This window comes from Amphiura filiformis, chromosome 15 (assembly GCF_039555335.1).
Source record: "Amphiura filiformis chromosome 15, Afil_fr2py, whole genome shotgun sequence".
NCBI classification, from domain to species: Eukaryota; Metazoa; Echinodermata; class Ophiuroidea; order Amphilepidida; family Amphiuridae; genus Amphiura; species Amphiura filiformis.
The window spans coordinates 18,978,993-19,004,959 of NC_092642.1; the positions used below are offsets into that span (position 1 = coordinate 18,978,993).

General features: G+C 37.3%; 1 protein-coding gene across 1 annotated transcript; it reads left to right on the forward strand.

Annotated features, from left to right (window-relative positions):
• LOC140170762 (leucine-rich repeat serine/threonine-protein kinase 1-like) lies at positions 1 to 25,697 on the forward strand. Its single transcript, XM_072193989.1, has 21 exons — positions 1 to 192; positions 842 to 1,086; positions 3,071 to 3,152; positions 4,105 to 4,275; positions 5,042 to 5,196; positions 9,138 to 9,373; positions 9,807 to 9,946; positions 11,288 to 11,457; positions 12,523 to 12,806; positions 15,822 to 15,974; positions 16,178 to 16,382; positions 16,636 to 16,791; positions 17,524 to 17,694; positions 18,429 to 18,707; positions 19,271 to 19,433; positions 19,832 to 20,111; positions 21,982 to 22,200; positions 22,836 to 23,095; positions 23,282 to 23,515; positions 23,940 to 24,398; positions 25,483 to 25,697. The coding sequence occupies exons 1-21, from the start codon at positions 171 to 173 to the stop codon at positions 25,695 to 25,697; spliced, it is 4,299 nt and encodes a 1,432-aa protein (XP_072050090.1). The 5' UTR covers positions 1 to 170.
• Positions 25,698 to 25,967: the final 270 nt, after the last annotated feature.

Sequence of the window (25,967 nt, forward strand, 5' to 3'; positions counted from 1 at the left end):
AATCAAATAATAAAAGTAACCAAAGCCGTTAGAGTGTACCGTATACTCAAATGGATCTATACTTCCACAGTGATATACTTCTACCTAAATGCAGACCCGATCTGACGAAAAGCTACGAAAGACAGTCTTCTGGCTGGGAGTAAGAGTGCAACGACCATTGGGTCTGAAAAATGGATCAAAAACAGCAGCAACGTAAGTGCAAAAGGTTGCAAGTTAATGTCAGGTGAAAGCCACATTCATAACGTTCAACTATAAGCATATGCATATACATTGTTTAGTCTGCCGTGTGCGTATGAAAACATTTTCCTACTGCAGTTTATTGTGTTTGTCAAAATAACATTGTTCGAATGATTGTAAAGAAACTTTCTTTAATAGTTTAACACTGAACCCCGGATCACACTACTAGTATATGGAATACTTCCGGATTACTTGATACGCAACCTCCACTAGCCGGCATTGTCCGGATTTTAACCCCTAAACCTATAAACGTAATAATTCTACTCTTCGCTAGGATCATGAAGAAGCATCAACGAAACCTTAATAGGGATCAGATAACCCACCTTTGCACAGTATTTTTGTAGGACCCGATTATGAATACCCGAGTCAATAGTCCTATTTTGGGTCCATTTCATATATATTGAAATGCTAAGTAGGTATGTGGGTGTCAAATGAAAGAGAAAAAAAGTAAAGAATATAATGAAAATATATTCCCAACTGTGGGACACTCATCATGTCCGAAACATGCAACCATGGTAACAGTGGTATACTGCAATATACTGCCGAAGCTCCATGGTTCAGCTATGGTGCGGTAACCGCTCTAGTTTATTTTTCCCATGCACAGTTGTTCGTGAAGCACTTCTTGATAACATCCGGCAGAGAAGCGCTAAAGATGTGAATCAATTCATTGAAACATTACATGAGAAAGAGAGGAAGGCAACACTCTTCCCATCATTCTCTGACACCGCATCCCAAAATGCACCTCGGTTTCTCCATGAAGCATGTGAACTGGGGAAATTCGATATATTTACGATTCTTGTCAACTACTGCGTCAACTACAATGCTGATATTGCTGCTACTAACTCGGAGGTAAATTTTGAAGAATTTATTCGTTTTCTTTCTTATGAATTCAATGCTGTCTAAATTGTGCGGACATAGCTAATGCCATAACATGAATCTTGAACTAGTCCTCTATATTAAATGTGCGATGTATTCCATATTAACGTGATAAAGATTTACGGACTATGGCAGGGGCGTAGCGTCATAGGGGCACGGGGGGGGGAAGTGCCCCTCCATCGATCTGAAATGTTAAAAAAAAATCCCATAGGAAAATGGCCGAAAAACGGCATGTGCCCCCCATCAGACCCGTGGCCCCCCCCCCCCCAATCGGATGACCCACGCTACGCCACTGGACTATGGCAAGTTGCAGGTTGTTGCACAGACCTATATAGCTAACCGTGAGGGGGCAGCTGTAATTATCAGTGGCGTAGCCAGTGGTGGGTCAGGGGGGCCGGTGCCCCCCCCGCTCGTCATGGCCGTCGGTAGATGTAAGGCCGTCGGTAGATGTAAGGCCGTCGGTAGACGGAAGGCGTTTGTTAAAAAAAATTGGGTTAACAATAGACTATTTATTACCCAGGGTGACAGAAAAAAGGGGAGAATTTAATGAAAAATTGTTATTTATACATACAATTTGTGTGTTTTTAAGCTGGTGCTGCCAAATATCCTTTTTTTTTTTTTTTTTTGCTATTCACTTTTTCAAACCATGCAAAAAAAATAAGGTCAACAAATCACAACTTCGTCGGCAAAATATATTTCCGTCGGTACATTTACAAGTTGTGCCCCCTCGGTTCCAAAATCCTGGCTACGCCACTGTGTAATTATTATGTATGTGTAGGTCTACCTCGGGGTGTTGACTTATCAAGTGGTCTGCCAAAATCGATTGACACCCGGCACCCCCTTTGGCCATGTCCAAAAATTATGCCATCCCTTTTTTGACGTGCCCAAAAATCTTTGTCGCCCCCCCCCCCCCCCCCAAAAAAAAAAGAAATCGTGTATAATTTTAGGGAATCCAAATTTTAAACCTGCAATTGTCTGATCATGTGATTCGAGGGTAGCGAGCTGGAAATATTTGAACGTTTTCCTACACTCTTGTTCTCCCATCAATCAACTTTAAGAAGCGAAACATATCTCGAACATTAATGTGTTATGAGGTTATGAGAAAAATGTCGGAGCTTTCCTCCGATCTGTGATGAGTGATAGGCCTCTTGTGTTTTTTTACTTTTGGGGCTGTGCAATGAATTATGAGCAGGGGGGGGGTGACTTTTTGAACGGCGTTCCAAAAATTGCTTGTCCTCCTTTTTCACGCCTCCCAAAATTGCTTGCCCTTTCTTGGCCTGTCAACAATTTTAAAATGCTTCCCCCCTTGCACATGCTAATTTTATTAGGAACCTATTTGCAAACCTTAGGGGCTGTGCAAGAATTATATATCTGTCTCTGGGCAGATTTAAAAATGGCTTACCAAAACTGATGTTTGCCCCCCCCCACATGACATGCCAAAATAACCTGGCCTGCCCGAAAATCTGCCCCCCCTCGCGGCCGAAAAAATCTTCGCCCTCCTTTGCACATGCCAAATGGTTGAAGGAACACAATTTTGCAAACCTTAAACATGTTAAATGGGTTTGTTTAAAAGGCAACATGCATGAATGTGTGCCTAAATCTCTTGTTCCTCCATTTCGACCTGCTAAAAATTGCTTGCCTCCTTTTTTCTCACCCGGGAAAACATATTGCACTTTGCACAGCCCCTTAAATGACCTTAATGTCTGATGCGAGCGTATAGCATGTATAGCGAGCAGGAAATTTATTTGAACGTTTCTCTATACTGTTTTTCAAGAGTGATTTCTTCCATATAAATGTTGCAAAAATTGCCCTCCCCCCTTATGAGTTGCCAAACAGTTCTTGCCCTCCCCCAATGTTATCCTTCCCACGACTCATAATTATTGCACAGTCAATAACCGATGTGTAAGGTGTATTATCATGATTGTATAATTATTTTACCGTGTTATATGTTATTAAGGGGTATTCAATTGTTGAATTCGCCACACTTCATGGACGTAAAAAGTTTGCAGAGTTTCTTGAAAACAGAATCGGTTTAAACAGTAAGTATGCTGAAATAAATTCAATCAATAAAAAATGCTTTACTATAAATTAAGGGGTACTACACCTTGGCTAATTTTGTGCCTATGTTTGCATTTTTCTCAAAAATTATAACACATTGGTGACAGGTAAGATATGTATATTATAGGGCAAGGATTACATACTGTACTGAAAATTCAGCAACTCAAAGCAAGTAGTTATTGATTTATTGATCAAATATTGGTTTTCCCTCATTTTTGACTGTAACTCCACAACTGTTGTCTGTGCTGAAATAAAATTTCTAGTGCAGTAGTTGTAGGTATAACTACAGTCCTTGCCCCTATATTATACATATCTTACTTGCCCCCAATGCGCTATAATTTTTGAGAAAAATGCAAAAATCGGCACAAAATTGGGCAGGGGTGTAGTACCCCCTTAAAGATAACTTACTTTACATGCTCAAAATGTATGAAGAAAACACTCAGGACCGTTCAATATCTACGTCAGGGGAGGGAGTAGAGGGGAATCCGAGGTTTTTTTTTTGGAGGGGGGTCTTGGGGATTTTTATTTGGACCATGAGGATGGAATGTTAAGTTTCAATGGAGAAAAGGGGAAAAACGATGGGGGAATCTTGAAAATTTTGAGCGGACGCGAGGGGAACGCGAAATGTTGTCATTTTTGGTCAAAATTCCTACTCTATCCGGCGAAAACGGTTTGACACCAACGTCCATACTGCTAAAGAAAACAGGTTGCTCAGTATTAAATGGTCACGTTTTTATATTTAAACCCGGGATTTGAAATTGACTCAGAAAAATAGCAAATCTTTTCTTATTAACATCTGTTTCATCCCGGCTTTTACCCGTTCTAGTCGAAAATACTGCTGTTATTACCAAAACAAAAATTATCATCATCTTTGTCTTGATTAAACCTTAATCTGCGTAGATTAAACGTTTGAATTTATTAATCAATTTACAGAGTTGATACCAAATAGCGAGTCGTTTCAGCGATTGGTTCGGATTTCTTGTCAGATTGGCAATCGTGATATGGTAGAGCACTGGCTGGAAAAAATGACGGAATGCCTGAATAGACCACTTAATTCCGAGGATTTCGTGTCGGGAATTGACCCGGTCACTGAAGCATTTAAAGGTATAAATACTGAAGCCTGAGGTGAAAGTCTCGACTTTTTACTTAGGCTAACTAATACCAATAAATACCAGGACAGGCTTTGACACCATGCATGTGGCAGTCTGTATTATAAAACATGTGTGTTCAACAGGAGGTAATACTGGAATCGACCTTTGCACTTTTAAACGTTGCAATGCTTGACAAATTGTCTACAAATGTGATTATTTCGTTTCAAATGGTAAATGCTAATTGCAAGAGTGTTATATAAGAAGACCTGGTATAAGCAGTTTCCAGGATTGGTACCTGGTTCCTCTCAGGTTCAACAATTTTAATAGTAATTTGATAAGGACACGCACTGTAAAAGTGTAAGCTCTACCCAAAGTATTCTAGCTCTACCTTTTTCACGTAGGCATATCATGCGCCCAACACAAATGACCATACGGGTATGCTCCCCCGGAAAGACCCCCCTTTTTGGGTTTCGCAGCTCCGAAAGATCCCCTATTTTTGACCAAAATAAAGAGTTTTGCCCAAGAGCACAACACCTTGGCACCGCCGCGGCGCTCGAACTAGCAATCCACGGATTGCAATGCAGAGCCCGTACTGCTAGTTCTACTGCTGCGTCACCGTGGCCCCACACGAGGGGATGTTACACCGTGCACCCCACCACCATACAGAGCTTGTTGAATTAATAATCTATTCGTTTAAAAATTGACTTGTATTGAAGATATTTATTTATATTGTATGATTTATGTCCAAATTACACGGTTAAACACTATGATTCTTTCAGCTGGTCATCATGATCTTGCATGTGATCTTTTTAAGCGAAACATTGTGAAAATAACAGAAAGCATGTATGTCCAAACTCGCACGTTTTTATCGGAAAGATTGCATGAATTGGTGGAAGAAGTAGATGGGGAAACAGTACATGAAGCAGAACACCAGGTAGGAGGGCAATCAGTAGAGGGGGTCATTAGGTAATTTCTAGCATGTTGACGGGGGGGGGCTTTTGGCAAGACTAAAGGAGGGGCTTTTGTTTTGGCACACATTCATGGGGAGCTATGGGGTATACGGTACCTGTCCTGTACCCCGGAGTGGTTCTTCCTGTTTGAAGGTATACGGGGATGTCCCGGGGATGTCCCGGGGAGATGTGCCACGGTTTTTGGGTGCCTTTTCTGCGATTTTGGTATATCGATGGGTGGGTTTTCAGTGGAGACCAATGCGCCCAATTAGGCGCATTTTGGAAAAAGTGCACTTAAAGCGCCCAATTATGGCAAATTTGCGTGCTTTTTGGGTGCTTTTTCTTGAAAATTGGTATACTGATGGGTAGCAAAAACTGCAAAAAGTAGTATAGAGAAAGTCGGCATACACAAGTCTGCGTGGCACTCCCCCGTACAAAATTTTTTGAAAAAACCCCGGGCCGGTACCTGTTAAAATTAAACGCTCGCGCTCTAAAAAGACATTTTACGGAAACGTTCTAATTCGTAATCTTATTCAAAATTACTTGTTTGGTACTACCATTTTATAAGGTTGAATTCCCCAAAAATTGGCACAAAGAGAGTAGAGGAAGATATTAAAAGTATGATCTCCGTAAATTGCTTTTCATAATGCGAGCGCAGCGAGTAGGGAATTGTGCATATTTGAACATGTTCCTAACGCGAACTAACGTTTTCCTACACCTTTTGAAACTCGTATATGCGGCCCAAAACATCTGTGCCAAAAATTGCTCCCCCATTTCCTTTGCCTCCACCTATAATTCAGCACCCCGTAATTATGTGTATCCCGGGCCCGGGGTACACATAATTATTGCACCACCCTAAGTCATTTTCGCCAGCGCATAGGGCGCTGGTACCTAATTCTGAGATGGGGTTTGTGTACACTAAAGATTAGCTAAGATTATAGCCTTCTTCTATTGGTATGAATTATTTTTTTTACTTCTCGTGGTGGAAATGTTTTTGATGTCTGCTAATTCGATTTGCAAGGAAAACAAAGTATGTTTTGCCGTTTCAACGAACGAAAACGATTGAGTATTGCCAAAGTTATGTTTGAATTAATTATGACTTAAAAAGTTATCATAGGTTAGGCCTACACATATAAACATAAACTTGTTCAGCAATCAGCATATCAAAAAAATGACATGGTCAAAGCGGGGGAATGATCACGAGGTCATATCAGTGGACTACTGATGTTTGGTTGCTTGTGAGTGCATAATTGATATGTTGATAACAGATCTAATAATGTTGTGGAATCAAAATCTTCATTATATGGACCACATTGAAGTCAAAGTAATTATCTATCCTATCCTGTATCGTTTTATGGATAAAATTGACTCGCTAGCTATAATATTGAACAATATATCCCATATTTTGACATGCACTTTAAATAGAAAATAAATAAATTATTGTCTTACTTTATAAATGATAAATACTGTAAAATGACACATAACTAAAGTGAGGCCAATTTCTATCTTTTTATTTGATTCATAAAATTACATTCAACAAAATGATTGAAGACTGAGAAAACACACAATGCAGACTTCAGAATGGAGTAGGTAAGATGCCATGTCCATAGCTTTGCAGGAGTTTCGGACTAACAATCAACACATTAAAAAAATACAGTTTAAAAGTGAAGATTGTAGTGAATGATCAGTCCTTTATCATGCGCTTGCCACTATCTACTTTATAGTAAACTATACATTGCGAAATAATATAAAATTATTTTAAAATAAAATGTGCATGTAAGTTGAGTTAACATAGCGAATTATCTAACAACTGCAGTGTATTTCTTGATTTTTATAATAAGCATGGGTAAAAAGCAGTAAAGACAAAAATACAGAACAATTTGGAGTAATGAATTAAAGAGCTGACAGGAGTTTATAGGAGTTAATGTGTTTTGCTGTTTCAGTGTGCATGTTCTCACCATTGATGGTTTGGTGAACTGTCATGTAACATGGATGTAAGCGTGATCCTAAAAATGCCTTTCACGGTGACCCAAACTATTTACAAGACCTCTTCTGCATTGACGCTGGCCTTCCCTTTTAAAGGGAATTTTTATTTAATATTGTTTCAAATCCAGTCAAGTGCAATTATAATGTGTTCTTATTTATTTGTATGTTTTTCAATGTTTGAGTGTTTTAATTATAAATGTATGTATTTTTCATAATGCTATTTTTAATGTAAATGTCATGCAATTCAGCCGTTGGCTGCTATGTGATTTTTGATAAAATATACAATATATAGGCTATACAATATAATGAGTCTAATGTGAGCGCAACGCTCAGCAAAGTTTGTATATTTAAACGTTTTCTATGTATATAGAAAACACAATACACACTTAAAAATACGGGGTCAAATATGCACCGACTAAAAATAAATTGACCCCGTTTCATCATTAAACAACCATTTTTGAGGTTCTTTTTGGCCCCATGCGGGGTCAATTTGACAACAAAAGTGGTTGTTTGCAATGAAACGGGGTCAATTTATTTTTAGTCGGTGCATATTTGACCCGTATTTTAAAAAGTGTATCAATAAAAAATTGCCCCAAAAAATGGTTGTGCCAAAAGTACCGGTAGATTGCACCCGTTGTTGATCTGCCAAAAACTAATTGCCTCCCCCTCGCGCTCGGGCTGCCATCAAATCTGTACCCCATCTATTATTATTCACCAACTGACAAATAACAGGTCAAACCCAAAACAGAAACCAGGTTCCCCGGGACCAGGTATTATTCCAGATATTAAAATTTGATAAAACCCCGGAAAGTAGCGATTTATTTTGAGGGCGCAATCCAGATTTTAAGATATATGCCGGCGGTGTAAGACATGCGTCACGTGACGTACGATGCTGGCAAAACTAAAAGGTTGAGCCCGTTCAATTTCAGTGGGCGCCGGGGTGGGGTGGGACTAACCGACTAACTACCCCACCCCACACAAAAATGTTCAGGGATAAAAATGGGGAAGGTAAAATGTAAAGTGTTAATAAAATGACTAAAATGCCAGACGGAAAAAGACAAACGTTCAAAAATAGACGATTAGGCCTACAAAAACAACGTAGACCTACTTACAGTGGTTTTGAGATTGTTAGTGTGGATATGGAAGTGACAGACCTTAAAGCCATATTATAACATTTGCTGAGGAGAACGCCTAAAAAAATTTAAATTCAGGTTTTTGCACGATTGTAATGTACTTTAGTAAACAAAGATTCTCTGCAAAAATCAGGACTTCTGGTGCTGTAGTTTTGTCAAAATGCGAGATTTTGAATAAAGCGCCGGAATCCGCGTTTTATTCAATTATTATTACGATGGAAATATTAGTCGAACGCGTATTCGATGTCAACACACCCCTACGTACACGGCGTGCGGGACACACACACACCCCCACACCTGCCAGAGGATCGTACCATATTACAACCGCCGGAGTAACATGCATTGGCGCTATAGTAATTTCCAATTTTCTTTGCTTTACCTCACTTGTTCGGCTCAAAATTAAAAGGGGACATATCTGACAGTAAATGCTAACATTTTATTGAAAATGAATACTAATCTATTTTTAAAGAAATGTTATAATATGGCTTTAAATTTGATTTGAAAATTATGGGTGAGTGGCAGAGGCTCTCAGAACTATCCGGGAATGGAACCCAAACCTCAAGTAAAATGTGACTCCGCCAAGTATAAGCCAAGTATAATCTCTCCCTCCCTTCCTTCCTTCTTACTTCCTTCAATCAATCAATCAATCAATCAATCAATCAATCAATCAATCAATCAATCAATCAATCAATCAATCAATCAATCAATCAATCAATCAATCAATCAATCATTCATTCATTCATTCATATCTATATAGCCGATTATAAATAGTGATTATACCTATTCTTTATTCAATCATTTTATAGATGTACAGAGCACAATGGCATAGCAAAAGTATTTGGTTCTTTCACTTTTCCTGGCTTCAAACGTCCAAAATCCAATCTGTATTTTTGAAAACAATCGACCTTTCTTCGAATCATCTGGAGACGATACCGGAGGAGTTGCTATGGAGCTTGCCGCATCTGGAGTATCTTCTATTGAATCAGAATGACCTTATTTCGCTCCCACCTCTGCCTAGTAACTTAACGAATATCGTAGAAAGGTAAGGTACATTTTGTGCTAACTTTGCATTTTTCTCAAAAAATAATTACACGCTGGTAACAAAAGTTACGTATATTATAAGGAATCAATTACTTCACAAGAGGTTCATTATAATATGTTAAGAAATGAGGTACATTCTAGCGGTACCTCTTTTCTTATCATAAATAAGTAAAATAACGTACCGCTTGTCTTGAGTCACTGAAATTCCAGTGTAGTAACTGGATTCCTTGCCTCTAAAATATAGATAACTTTTTACCAGTGTGTTATTATTTTTTGAGATAAATGCAAAAATAGTCACAAATTTATCAAGGGGTGTAGTACCACCTTAAAGCACCAAAACCCAAAATGTATAATATACTTTTTCTATATAACTCGGCATTAAAACTTGGCAAATTGAAGTGATTTTAGTCAACAGATCTCCTTATATTTTGCAGGTCCTTGTTATTGAAACTTGATGTTTCAGACAACAAACTAGTGGATGTCCCTGTAGATATATTTGTGTTGCCCAAGATGAGGACTCTTGATGTATCACATAATTATATACATAGACTACCTCACGATCTAACATCGGATGGTAAGTTGGGCCTATATCTTGATACTCAACAGTTTGTGAAATAACTTATGATTCTGTAAGAAAATAGACCATTCCTAGAATTTGCACTTTCCTGCCGTTGATGGGGTGAACATCGATATCACGCACCTGTCTATGTTTAAACTGGCATAATGTTTTTTTTCTACGTTAAAATAAGTATATCATGATTATGCTGATCTGAGCTGTATAGACCATTCCTATAATTGACATTTTCCTGCCGTTGATGGGGTAAACATCGATATCACGCACACCTGTCTATGTTTAAAATGGCATGTTTTTTTTCTACGTTAAAATAAGCATATCATGATTATGCTAATCTGTATAGACCATTCCTATAATTGACACTTTTCTGTCGTTGATGGGTGAACATCGATATATCATGTACTATAAAGTAACAAATGCAAGGACAAGAAGGGTCTGTCATCGATGTTTACCCCATCAATGGAAGGAAAGTGCCATTTATAGGAATGATCTATAAAAGTCGTTAGTGCTGAAAATACATTTGTTTAACTTGTAATACATCTCGAATCAGCCACATTTTCAACTCATCGGCCTTTAGTCACCAATAATTATAGTGATGATCCTGGTCTTCAATACTTGCGTTTATCTCAGTCAGCATATCTTATATTGCAACTGAAAAACAAAAACAAAACCAAAAAATCAGATTTATTTAATTTAATATCGATGTTGTTTAAATCAGAACCTGAAACTTTATCATATAGTGTGCGGGTTTTTTTTTATTATCAATTACTATAATTCCGATGAATACATGCCTAATATAGTTTTGACAGTTATTAACCATGTTGATTAAGGTTGCTAACATAGATCTATATATGGTAATAATTAATTAGTTTCAAAAAGGAAACGGAGACCAGTTATTTTAACGGGAAATAAAACGTGGTTTCGATATAATTTTTATCTGATGTAAATATTATATAGAAGTTTAACATGTTTATAATGATAACAATATTTCGGAGAAAATTATTAAAACAACCCAGTTTTTTAAATAATAGTTCTCGTCAGAGCCTGTGGCTGAATAAAAGATTGCTGAGACCATCCACTGACCTCTCTCTATACAGGTCACATGTGATGTTATGCATGGATGACAGATACCTGTCACAGCAAACAAGAAATGTCTGTAAAAAGACAAAACGAATCAGGGCTTTAGATGTGATGCATAAATTGGTGATTGAAATTAAGTCATAAAACATGTTTGCAGAATTATACGAATAGGCTAGCTTGTATTGTAATGACGTAGTTTTAATATTCAATACAGTAGGCAAAGATCAATTCTCTTTTTGCTTTCTTCCTAATTCATTAAAGGTCCTGAAGTTTATTCTTTACGATGTCGTAGTTTGACTACTTTGGATGTATCTCATAACCAACTTGGGACATTGCCACTCTGGATGACACGCTGTGCTATGCTATTGACTTCTCTCAATATATCGAACAACAAAATGGAAACATTACTTCCCAGTTGGAAATGTTCACTGGTAAGACCTGGTCTTCTCCGGAATGACATTTTTAATGTGACAGGATCTTCTGTTGGTACTAAAGAGATGGGGTTTTATAATTACTCTATTAGTTCTGTGGACCAAATAATGGTTCTGCATGGAATAAAACGATTCTTGGGAACCAAGGTAATGTTGGAACAACACTTGTTTGTAGAGAGTACCTAGTTGTTATGGGGCGACTTTAAAGTTTAAATAACTAATGTAGTCTGAAGGGTCATAGTACAGTCCAAAGGGTTAATGTTCCTTATGGTTTAGAGCATGTTAGGTTTAGGACTAATGGGTTTTAATTAACGTTAATGTGTAGGCTTTGGTTATAGGATTAGGGCCCAGGTTAGCTCAGGTTATAGGTTACGGTTAGGGTAAGGAATAGGGTTAAGTTTATAACGTTGGTTTTTCGGATTAATGGCCCTTTTGACTAAACGACCTGATATAAAGGGTATATTAAGAGTATAAAACGTTTTCATAACCTTAAAAAACATTTTTTGATAATCTACTGCTCAGCAAACAAAAATGTTTTACAGAAAACGTTTAAATGTCGGGTTATATAAAGGGTATAAAAACGTTTTAATAACATTCCAAAAACATTCTTGAAAACTTGATACAAAACATTTTAAACAGAATGGTATTTTGGGGTTGAAAAAATATTTTGCGAAAAATGTTTGCCCAAAATATTTTCAATAACGTTTTAAAAACGTTTTCATGACCTTTTTATAACCCGACATTTAAATGTTATTAAAAGGTTTTAAAAAAAACATTTTAAGAACATTTCTGTGTTTGCTGGGTTCAAACATTTTAACATAATGTTATTTAAGTATTAACACAATATTTGGCAAAAATGTTTGTAAAAATAGTTTACAATAACATTTTTTGAAAACATTTAAAAATATTGTTGTAGTGTGTTTTCATACAAAACGTTTTAAAACGTTATCATGACCTTTATATAACCCGACATTTTAATGTTATTAAAACGTTTTTACCTAAACCAAAAGCCAAAATATAACTTTTTAAAACGTTTTAAAACGTTTTTGTGTTTGCTGGGTATAGGAATGTCTTGATGCTTCTCATAACAACATATCCGAGATGGCAGTATGCGACTTTCACACACATTGGGCGCATTCTTTAACCAATTTGAACCTCAGTCATAATGATTTCACCGAGATCCCCAACACTGTATGTCAACTGACATTACTCAACATCCTGGACATATCAAGGAATGCCATCAGTTACCTACCACCAGAACATTTGTGGACAACCAGACATCTAACCAAACTTAATCTGACCGGTAACAAGCTGATGTGTAACTACGAATATGAAGACTCAAAAAGATCGTATGTCAATCATTGTAACTTGCATTTAGTGTAAATGTGACTGGACACCCCGAATCAGCCGTAAAGTCGGCCCGGTCAATTTTGTTTTATTTCGTGTTTAGAAAATATATATCATAAGCTTTAAAATGGTATATCATTTGACTTCAAACGATATCCAGAAGCGAGGTTATGGTTTGTTGAACTCTGTTCCTTCATCAAAATTGTACCTTTTTTCGGTTCTACATGTGTCTCTTTTTCCACATTTCTGGTAATATCAAACAGTCATAATTGGCGGTCATTTCAAATCATCCCCAAGTCAACGAGGTTCAGCAATGTCCTCTCATTGTTAATTGTTGGTTATAGATACCTAGACAAAATACAATTCTTTGTTATCCACCACTTGAACAGGATTTAGCCAAAGCAAACAAAGCGGACAAGAACTTTTTAAGGATTCTATAGAAAAGTAGAAGCTTATTCTCCTCTTCAGCAATAGGATTATTGATTGGTTTAAACAGTGTTTGATGAGATACTTGTCGCACGGAATTAAGATACATATGAATACGACCTTCACGCACATTTTACACTGTAACTCAGAATACAATTTGCAAAGTTTACGGCTCATTCGTAGTGTCCACTCACAAATATGATACGTTTTAGTATTTGGTTAATTTAAAGATATTTATACGAATGTTAATTTGAAATCATCAAGCGATATGAACCCCATCTTTCGAACAGCAACGAGTACTGTATTATCGAGCGTATGAGCTGCGATTTACATGACCTTGAAAATGCCGGTACATTTTGTTGCCGTTTAATATTTGTTCATATGGGCCCAATACATGTATATCAGAACTCTCATAATGAAACAATTAGCCATTTAAGGTTACACAAAGAGACGTATAAAAAACGTATAAAAGACGTATAAAGTTGTTCTCTAAAACAGAGTTTTCTCAGTAATCAAATATCGCAGCGAGTGAAATGTTGGTGCATTGGATGTAGCTTAACATTTTTGTGTGTGTTATATACAAATTATTAGAATAAATTTGAAAATCCTTCGTTTAAAGCATTTTTACCCACCATGTTCACAAGATCAAAAACACGTTCCATGAGGTTTTTTTCAAATGTGCGCCCCGTATAAATCCACACCGAGTGATTGTTTTCTTCTTTTTCGTATTGTATTACAAATCGATCAAAGAAATAATGTTGCCATGGGGAAGAACCAAATACAGTACCGATTAAATTTTAAAAGCCCGTTTTGGGGAAAAATTTTGGAGAATTTGCTTGAGAAAAAGCTGGTTTGTGAAATTATCGATATCTTGATTACGAGACGTTAATTTAGACATCTGAATACCTACATTATTTCTCAACATTCTGCCAATTGCTATTCCATTTGATTTTCACTCCAAATTTAAGCTAGTTTTGCAAAAAACGAGGTTTTCCTCCATCAGTTCGTTCAAAATTTCAGCGCCGACATGCGTGCTTATTCTAAGAGCCATAATGCGGACGCGATTGTAATCATGTAATTGCATCCAATTATAGTTATATTATCCGCTTTGAGAACAGTCAATTGCGTAAGCTGATGTATGGCCGAGTGGATAGAGCGTTGGACTGGGAATCTGTTATGAACTATTTTTGTGGGTTCGAGTCTCCGTGTGGCTGAATTTTCTTTCTTTTTTCTCTCTTTTCTCATTTTTACTTCCTTTCTTTCCTCTTTTCTTTCTCCCTTACTTTTTTCATTTCTTTCTTTCTTTCTTTTTCGTTCATTTTCTTTCTCTTTCTTTCTCTTTTCACTATTTCTTTATTCTTTCTTGCTCCTTTCTTTTTAGTTTTATTTGATTGATTCGCTGAGTGCAGTGAATCGTGATTGATTGTTTTTCTCTTTTTATTATTTCAGAAATTTGTAGGCCTGCTAGGTCTGTCTTGTTGATTTTCATCCCAAATTCGATTTACAAATAATTGCTTTTTGATATTGTTGTTGTTGCCTACCCTATTACATTGTAATCAGGGGAATAGCAGCATTGATTTCATCAAAGATATCAAGGCTATAAATTCAAAATCAACACATTTTCCAGGGCGTAGCTTGACGAAGTGCCCTCAATCAATTTTAAAATTTATAAAATCCTTATGAAAATTGCCGAAAACGGCTTGTGCCCCCCCCCCAAGCTGATGTATGGCCGAGTGGATAGAGCGTTGGACTGGGAATCTGTTATGAACTATTTTTGTGGGTTCGAGTCTCCGTGTGGCTGAATTTTCTTTCTTTTTTCTCTCTTTTCTCATTTTTACTTCCTTTCTTTCCTCTTTTCTTTCTCCCTTACTTTTTTCATTTCTTTTTTTTTCATTTCTTTCTTTCTTTCTTTTCGTTCATTTTTTCTCTCTCTTTCTTTCTCTTTTCACTATTTCTTTATTCTTTCTTGCTCCTTTCTTTTTTGTTTTATTTGATTGATTCGCTGAGTGCAGTGAATCGTGATTGATTGTTTTTCACTTTATATAATTCAGAAATTTGTAGGCCTGCTAGGTCTGTCTTGTTGATTTTCATCCCAATTCGATTTACAAATAATTGCTTTTTGATATTGTTGTTGTTGCCTACCCTATTACATTGTAATCAGGGGAATAGCAGCATTGATTTCATCAAAGATATCAAGGCTATAAATTCAAAATCAACACATTTTCCAGGGCGTAGCTTGACGAAGTGCCCTCAATCAATTTTAAAATTTATAAAATCCTTATGAAAATTGCCGAAAACGGCTTGTGCCCCCACCCCCCGGCCCCCCGGCATCCGAGCTCCGGGCACGAGCTAAGCCAAGTTTCATAGCCTTTTCATGTCTTGACCGTGGATCGATATTCTATTGTAAGTAGGCCTACGTCCCGGTACGCTTGTTCATTTTCTGCATGGCTGTTTCTGTTATGAACTTACGCCCCTCTGAAATCAAGCGCATGAAAAACTCTTCGCATAGCAATCAATTTTGTATTCAATAAGCCATATAACATGTGCACTGAAACCGCATGCAGTATAATTTTTACAAATTTTGTTGACAGGTCTGTTACTAGTACATCGTTTTACACGGATCTGGTTTTACCAAAAGTCATACACAATTCTCTGAAGCAACTTTTCCTTGGTAGTAACCAGTTACGAAGTGTTCCTGAGAGTGTGTGTGAAATGCGTGAACTCGCTGTGTTGGATCTTAGTAGGTAAGAAAAGAAATTTAAGGTGGCTGGTGCGACTCCTTTTTGAAAAAGCTTTGATATTGTCTGAACTGATACTCTTAAAACACGGTATATTTTTGACTTCCTGACTCCCGAGTTTGACAAACAAATTTAAACATTCTTTAGTTGTTGTAATTTGTGTATCAAAATTATTGTAGTTTCTTTACTAGCTCGTTTTCCTTTCTTAGAAACAAAGATTTGCATAGACTCCCGTACGCCATGTCCCGCTTACGAAAGCTCTTCTCGCTACGACTGAATAAAACTCCTATCTCCGAGCCTCGGGAAATTGTACCTGTCTTGAATAATCCACCTGAAATGCTGCAAAAACTTCGTGAAACATTTGAAAACTTTCGACCTTACCATCAAGTGAAGGTCGTTGTGGCTGGACCTCGGGTGAGTATTATCCTCCTTTGGATTAATTCGGGAGTTATGAACGAAATATTTTTGCGCTTACAAACAGTGTCTCGTACCTACATCTTTTTCGTTAAGATGAAGTCAATATCAATTGCACCTACCAAAATGACACTCGGGTGCCTCATCTGCTTTGAAGTTTTGACCAGCTACGAATTTATTTTAATATGTACCTTTTTCGAGAAATAAATGTCTGGACTACATGTATTATGTTCACCTTTAATTGTTCCCACAGAGTGCAGGTAAGACCACACTTGTGAGATCATTATGGGACTCTGAAGCACCACTTGTCGGACTGGACACCGGCAAACCTATTGATATTGTGAACAGGGAATTCAAACATCATGTCGGCTTGTCAACATTGCAGAGAACTCTGAACTTGCGTGGAGAGGTAGGTAGGAACCTAGGGCATAAGAGTGGAATGTGATTTGGCCAAAACTCTAAACTTGAATCTTCGTGCATGGCTACGTTTACTAATTACTGTTGAACACAAATACCCCGTAAATTGAAAAATAGAATTGCAATAGAGCGGATGAGGGGTTTGAAGATGTGATTACCGTTAATACATCTGCGTTGCCGGAATTGATGAACTAAGTCGAATCATTTAAGTCGTCTTGTCTTTTGAACACTGTCACTGAATTTAGACATTTTATTGGTAAAGACAATTTTATTGTAACACAGTAATACAATCAACGTGAACCTATTTTTATTTTCTCCCAAGTCTTGGTTTTCAGGTAAGTAGGGCCTATATATCATAATTATGCTTAAAACTCTTTACCTTTACATCTTTATATCTTTCACTGCTCGGCAATAACATCACCGAGTGATTCTTACGAAGACAAAAAAGAAAGGAAAGAAAGAATAAACTTAGCTAGGCTCCAAGTGTCAACCGCTCGCCGTTTGCATATTCTGCAAGCAATCACCTAAACTTTTAACATTGAAAGTTTGAAGACCAGCTTGCGTCTGACGTCAGAGCAAAGGCCCGACATGATTGGTTGTTGACCTGCGCAGTACGGCATTTTTGGTCTGGTTGACAGAATGTCATACGCAAACTAGTCTTTCTAATTCGGTCGTCAATTATAGTAGACATACTTTAAAATGGGAACTGATTTTCTTACCGCAGACACTTTATCGTGATATTGCCTTCAATGTGTGGGATTTGAAAGGCGGCGAGTCCCTGGAATTGATCCATCGGTGTTGTGTCACGCCTAACACAATTTACATGCTGGTATGGGATCTTAATGGAGATATCAATGAAATAGAAAAGCTTTTACCATGGTGGCTTACCATTAAGGTAAGACAACGTGTATAAGTGTAACCAAGGATATGTAATATTCCGATGGATAAGCAATTCATTACGTAAAGCATTGTTCCTTTGATGCCGAATTGATTTGCCGACAGGCTTTTCATATAAAAAGCCTCGACCGTTAAATTAAAATTACATTAAAGCTTTACCATTGGAACATAGGTACTAAAGGAGGCGACTGTTAATAAGTGATGAATAGAAATTCATGTGTAACTTGCAGTAGCGTAGATAGGATGCAGAATGGCACCCCCTTATTCCTGAAACAGTTTCGCGCGGAAATGTGCATAAATATTACTAATTTGGTTATAATCAAGTTGCATTTCGGTGCGGTCTTTCATATGACTATTTATGTTGCGAAGCGCACGAATATTTTGAGTTTCATCGCTTGGAGGGGCGAAGAATCGATCTAGGGGCACTGAATGGGCCGATCTAGATGCACTGAATGGACCCATTATAGCTATACTATAATTATGTATACACTCAATAACAGATGGTGTTATCACTAAACTAAAGTGATTGATATGATCATTTTAAGACCAGTTGTAGAATGATTCATATGATCATTTTTGGGAGCTGACAAGGTTGAATTATCATACCAGGGTGGCTCACCATTAAGGCAAGGTAAACTTTAACCCGCCAACTTAAAATTATGAATCTGTTAACCCTAACTCTTGTTAACTAGATATCGTACAACATTGATACTTTCATGTTATTTTCTCCAGTCGGTTGCATCGGGTAGTCAGGTGATTCTCGTTGGAACTCACAAGAATTCTACAAGACGTAATCACAATAAAATGGTAGAGTTTCTTAAGCAGACAGAAGATGCCATTAAGACAAAGTTCCAAGAAGATATGAAGATCTGCTATGTTGATACATCTACAACGTCAAGAGGACAGCCACAGAAGCACGGATTTTCTGGGCTGGAAAATGTTCTGGTTAGATGTGTCAATAAGCTAAGCTACCAATGCAGGGGAAGCTCTTACAGTTTCTCTAAGTTGATGGTTTGTTAACACGTTGATTTTTACTATTTTCATAACTAACCTATATATTGCTATAATAGCGTTTAGTAAAATATTGTTACACATTTAAGAGCAAAAAATTTCAAATCTCAGCCCGATTGTCCTGTAGCAATTATAATACTCAATTATCATGATTATTGTATTTCGGGCAGGTAATACTTGTATATTAAGACAAGTGAAAATATTTTCTAATATGTGACCGTACACCACGAATGAGCCGTAAATGTCCTCAATTGTATTCATTCTGAGTTACAGTGTAAAATGGGCATGAAGGTCGTATTCATAGGTACCTCAATTTGGTGCTACGTGTACCTCATTTAATGAGATACACGTAGCACCAAATTGAAATACCTATGAATATGACCTTCATGCCCATTTTACACTGTAACTCAGAATACAATTGAGGACATTTACGGCTCATTCGTGGTGTACGGTCACATATTTTAGTGCGTCTGCATAGTAAAGGTCTTGCCCTTCAAATCTGTGATAATGACTATAACTGAATACTGTAGATGTTATAATTCATTCTTTACTAATTCCAATAGATTCCAGAATCTTTCCTGCTTTTGAAGGGTCGCATCACAACCGAACTCACCCGTATGCAAGAAATACCCGACTGTCCGCGTATCATAACTGAGTCAGATATACAAACGTACGTCAGTGAGATACCAAATAGCTGCCTACAAACCGAAGACGATCTTTATGAAGGTATAAATACAAGATTAAAAATGAATACCGTATTAGACATAAAGTACGAAAAGGCAGACACAGAGAGAAATCCAAGACTGGTATGCAAACCACACTCTTATGATCTTAGCCAACCATGATAAAACAATGCAGGTTGTGGAATTAGACCGGAATATTTGCTATTTAGACCCACAAATTCCAAATCACATTCTCCTTCACGGTCAACAGCCGCAGATCTTTTTACAACAATAAAGATACCATAAATTGTTCGTGTGAACCTGCTTGGGTTTATAAAAACAACCGGGCTTCCAATTAAATAATTTTGGCCGTATCATGTACTTCTACTTGCTTCACGATGTCTGCAAGCATTTTGCCTCATTAAATAACAAAGCTTTCCGTACTTATATTCCCACTTACAGTGTTAGACTTTCTCAACTACACCGGCAGCTTCATTCACGTCAGCGATCGCAAATACGGCCTTGGTCGTCTTTACTTTCCGGACCCTTCGTGGCTTTGCGATGTGGTGACTAGCATAACGGATCTTCCGCAATCGGCTCTGGAAGTATCCGGAAAGATAACCAAAGTACACCTTAAGCGCTTGTGTCAAAAGAGCGGATTTGGAAAGGAGAAGTTTAAAGAATTCGAGCAGCTGCTAAAGAGTTTTGAGATTATTATGCCATCTTCTGATGATGACGCCACGTAAGTAATAATTTGTATAATGCTTTTCAACAGTTGTGCCATTTGTCATTCCACTAGCTTTTGGCTATCCAGTATTCTGTTGTAATACAATCAACATCAGTCTGAGTTGCGAGGATAAAGTACAACTCTAAGAGCTCGATGACAACATTTCTGTGGTCATTGGTCGATGTCCATGGGATTATAGGGATTAACGCACACAAAGGTACGATACATACTCCATGGAGGTATATAAATAAATGGAGAATGATCCAGCCAAGCCTCTTTTGTACTACGTTGGTTATGACCAATTATTGTTGAATAGGCAATTTCAGGTTTATATTGATTATGCTAAGCTGATTACATTGTGAAGTCTGTTTCACTGGCCATTGATTTCAATGGGGTAAAATAAAAAATAAAATTTTGATATCAAAATCTCATTTTCGCCAAAAATTGAGTGCTTAAATTGCATCAAGAAATCAGTCTTTTTGAAAAAAGAAACACCTTATCTGTTGTCATCTTGTGACTCCCTACATTTTGGTCATGAAAAATTGCATTATGACTTTTTTTCCCAAAAAATTATGACCCCCACCCCCGTATATTTGGAACCCCTCCCTCCAAAGAAAATGATAGCCTCCTAATAATATTAATAATCATTTAGGCCTAAATACTGATAATTATTTATTATACAATGAGAAGTTTAATGATGATGATTTAGGCGGCCTATACGATTTCATGACAATACAGAATTAAAAGTTTAAAACAATAACATGACATATCCGTCATGGCACTCAATCAATTTGACCTGAAGCTTCAACCAAAATCACGGTTATCATACACTAAAGTATGAGAAACTGTTTAAACAAAGTATGTAGAGCCTATACATTCCGTATATCAATTTCTCTCTAGAAAAGATTGTCTGATCATCACTTTTGCTTGAATTCCGAAGTACTTCCGGTAAATTTTGCTCGCTCGTAACTCAAATGGCCCAAATTGGCCCAACATAATTTTTTCACAATCGGAAGGTAAAAACGTTTTGCTTTCATTTGCACTATATTTGAACTCCCTCAGATCCCCTTAAAAGCTTAATATATGAACATGAAAACTAAGTATATTTGTCAAGTTACGGCACAACTAGAGTAGAAAACAGTTTCATAACTTGAGAACAGAACATCCGAATTTCTTCGGGTTTTCGCACGATCATACATTGAAACTATAAGCTATCAAAACTGGTGACTTTGAACTAGCTGATTGACTAGCTGACGTCATTATACAATCTCTTTTACAAGGCTTCCGGTACGGGTCAATGTAGGGTCAATTCCTATGAGGAAATTTTGGGAATGACAATCAATGAACCATGGTAGAGGCTCATAACCATCGTGGAGATCAATAGCTTGGCTGAAGTGGCTGGTCAATTCAAGTTTGGTGACTCATTGAATAGAGGTAACGGGATAATCTCCACTTAGGAGATTAGAATTCTGGCGATCATTCTCCATTTATTTATATACCTCCATGCATACTCTTATTTTCGCCAACTGAATATAATCTTGTCTTTCTAGACCGACGAGCTCATTATGTGGACGATTTCTTTATCGTACTTCCGCGATTTCTTTGTCGTACTTCCGCACATCGTAGCTTAAATATAGTGTACTAAAATTATATCGATAAGAAAAGCATGTTTAATGACAGATCTAGCCTGATTAACTACAAAATAAATTGCCATATACTATTTTGGTTAATCTTCCAGACAAGTTTTGGTAACAGCCGCACTCTCCTGCCTTCGCCGTCGTTATTGTTTTTCCATTGACAAAATGTTGATCGCTCTAAGTCGATTCATTTGCTCACCACAATTTCACATGTTATTATCAAACCTTTCTTCAAAATGTTATTTTAGTTACTGGATACCGTGTAAGCTACCCCATGATAAACCTGCCATAGAATTCAGACATGAAGGCTCCGAACCTAAGCAACTTCGTCGTGTCTACAAACTGCCTTATATTCCACCTGGTTTTTGGATTCGTCTAGTGTCACGAATAATAACCAGTGTTGAGCAGAGGAAGCGAAACAGTGCATTCCAAAAACCGAGAAGCAGAACTTTGAGCAGTTCCGGATTGTAAGTTAGTCGCATTATAGCGTTTTGATAATGAGTATTTCTGTATACTGTTTACCCAGGTCCGTCACGGCCATAACAGACCCGGGTCCAACACGCCAAAAATTCATATGCTTCAACTTCTGACCTAATGTTTTGCAACTTTCATTAACATGAATACTGCTTGATAGGAATTCAAAAATACAGTTTTAATTGACAATCCAGGTGAACTTTTATTTAATGACATAAATAATGTTTTACCATATAGTTCACACCCGTTGCGATAAATTTGCGGTCCGAGACTAAACTGTCTGACCGTGACAGCCGTCTTATCTGAGAACCGGTCTGTTACGAATCCGCATATTTATTGCAGCAATCATGCTCTTAAACGATTTGACAATAGATATTATGGCACCCCGGCACAGGGGAGTCAATACTATTATCATGATTATAGAATTTAAACTTTAACCTTAACCTAATAGATAAATGTATACCCGCGTTTTTATGTTGGAGTGTGTGGTGAGGCGTTTCTGTTTCTGGAGGCGTCGGGGTGTGGGGGTGTAGGCGAGTGCGGGGTGTGTATGTGGGTGAGTAGGATGCGACTAGGCCTGTATGTATGTCATACTTTCATTCACTTATAGTGCTGCTTTCTTTTTCAGGCAACGTACTCACAGCATGGTTGAAGGATACCGTCAAGGTGGAGATTTTTCCAATGTTTATTGGCAAACAGGCATATTGGTGTTCCACGAAACAGGTGAACTGCTGGTAGAAGACTTAGCAGCTACGTACATTACGTCATTTAGAAGTGACGAGGAGAAGATTGGAGTGTGTGTTACCGTGAAATGTCGACTGGGACGCTTTAGTATTATGGGCTTAGTAGTAGATGAGATAGAGAGCCTCATATCCAACTGGTATCCAGGTAATTATCCTGGTTATGTTAATATAATAACAGATGAACATTGTTAGCTGGTAATTATTTGCGGAATAATTGTTAGTTATTGCCGCACACTAACATTAACACTATTAAATAGAATTTTATTGGTACTGTATAAATAAAGTGCGCTCAAGAAATTATGCCGGGAAATCTGTCATTTTCTTCATCTAGATTTGGGATGTAGTCAGATGTATCGTCTAATACCTTGTCCCATCTGCGAGCACCAAGTTAGCTATAGAGAGCGGAGTGACTCTGGAAGGCGAAGATCCGATCCCACCAGGATAATATCATCACACCTATTTGCTGTAGAAGATCTGGGTACAAAAGTGTGCAAGACTCTTGACGAAACTGTTGAATGTCCAAATCATAAAGATGAGAAGGTTATTCTGAATTATGTTATCCCAGGTAATGCTAATTAGATTAGGTAGTAGACCTTGGGGTCAAATGTGCCGGGTGTGAAAGCTTTCTGACATATAGGTGTTATTATTTTGCTCTCGGATATATTGAGGGGAAACATCTGTTCAACTAATGTGAAGCCAGAATGTATCAGTTAAGTCGTAAAGCCAGCAGGATGTTTCTTCTTTTTTTAAATAATTTTTTCTTAGGGTTCATTTAAATTGATCTTGCGACCTATTAGTTGCCAGAAGAGAAATTATTCCTGTTATGAATTTTAAAGCCATTTTTCAATTCAAATCTACACAAACCTTGTTATTCTTATAAGCTAGGATCGTCATATTTCAGTTATCGCTGGTATACATTATGTTTATGTTGTAGTCGTCTCAGAAGCAGACTTGCTTTACAGTTTTGCTTCTTTTTATTTTTATCTCAGAAATGTTTCTCGACGATCTCGATGTTACTATTTTATCTGAAGAGAGATTCCGATTTCGTCAGAAAAAGAAATTCAAGCTTGGAAGCGGTGGGTTTGGGGATGTCTACCGAGGCACATATGATGACAAAACAGTCGCTGTCAAATGTTTTGCCAAACAGGCTCGTCCACAAGCTGTTTCACTATTACCTCCTGCCATGGATGATATAGACAGGCAGATTAAAACAGAACCAGTCAAGATGCGGCATTCCAAGATGGAAATGAAAAAGCCTTCGATCACGAATTTAAAGCGTCGGTTTTCTAGTCTTGGTGTGCATTCCAAGGTTATGTTTAAGGGGAAAAGCACTAAGGGTACGTCCACAGAGGTGCATACTGTGGCTGGGCCTGAGCTGAAGCGGGTAGATGAGACCAGCAACATATCAGCAGAAAAATTGTCATCCAGTACATCCGGGAGTATTACAGGTATAATTGAAGACCTGAGCGCAAGAAGACCGTATGTCCATTTGGCCCCTCATTGCCCTCAACATGTATACACTAAAGTTACGTATAGTTTCGTATAATTTGGTAATATTTTATACATGTTCAGGGGCCAAAACAAATATTTTACAACCTTTCATGATGTTTTCACCCTGGAACATGTATTAAACATTATAAAACCCTAAGAAACTATACGTAACTTTAGTGTATACATGTTGAGGGGCCAAGTGGACTTACGGCCTTCTTGCGCTCAGGTCTTCAATTAGAATACGAAAAGTTATATTTTGTGAACGAAACAATTGATCGATAGTTGACGCTATTTGTTATTCACGTTATTGTTAAGGTATCTGGAATGAGCGTTTTAAGCGTTTCGACAGTATTTTTTGGTGGGACATGAGAGCACATCAGACATATCGAATTGCATTCTGAATAGGAAGAATGTCTTTCTGATATCAAATAATTTTCACTTTTTGAAATTTACGATATAATACAAATTTTATGGCAAATTATTAAAATTTGATATTTTTCACATTTTTGATATATACATTTTTTGGTGTTTTGGAAAAAAAAGTCCATATCTTCAATACGAAAGGTCAAAATTTTCAATTGATCGTCGGCTTTTCATCCCACCTACATACACTTTTATAAAGTTTACTTCGAGTACTGTTAAGTATCAAAAATATCAATTTTTAATGATTTGCCATAAAATGTGTATTACATTGCTAATTTCAAAAAATCAAAATTATTTGATATCAGAAGGACATTCTTCGTATTCAGAATGCAATTCGATATGTCTGATGTGCTCTAATGTCCCAAAATAAATACTGTCCAAACGTTCATACCTCATCCTTTAAGCCAACTGCAATATTTTGAGAGGTTTGACAGCAAACTTTGATGAACTCACTCCGGGGCTTACTCCCTATTGCTGAAATCGTTTAGTAAACTTATCTAGAAGGAAAGGATTATTGAATATCTTTTGGCTATCATGAATGGCAACTTATAATATTTTACACTAACTGTTAATGCAAACTGGATGTCAGACACATTTGTCAATATTTTATCACCATAGGTACTTTCGATCCAGAAGTTATCAACAGTTTCTCCAAATTACGCAACGAATTAGCCGTAATGTGTCAGCTACACCATCCCTACATCATATCATTAATCGGCGCATCACTTCAATCGCTATGTTTTGCCATGGAGTACGCGCCGCTTGGAGATCTCAATACGTTGCTGCAAGAAAAACATGATTTTAAAATGGCAAAATTGCCCATTGGTGAGTAGGAAACGATTTGCAAGTATAATATTAATCATATCCCAGCAGAGAAAGGCTATAACTACTTTTGTGTCATATTTTCCCTGCTTTTAATTACAACTACTTTGTTATGGATTAAAGGTTCGGAAGAAGTACGGTCCACCGATCTGCATAAAGACAAAATTTGCAACATTAACTAGCCCTCTAGATTGTTAATATAAACTTTTAAAACTGGGTACCAATGCATAGATAGGGGTGATGTGATACCAACATAAATACGCACATTCCCTACATCATAA

Bases quoted from the DNA above. Each gene is read 5' to 3' on its own strand.
- LOC140170762 (XM_072193989.1), top strand. From the start codon at position 171: ATGGATCAAAAACAGCAGCAAC. The intron at 4,276-5,041 runs GTATAAATACTG...TGATTCTTTCAG, and splicing joins GGTCACTGAAGCATTTAAAG to CTGGTCATCATGATCTTGCA. The intron at 11,458-12,522 runs GTAAGACCTGGT...TGCTGGGTATAG, and splicing joins CCAGTTGGAAATGTTCACTG to GAATGTCTTGATGCTTCTCA.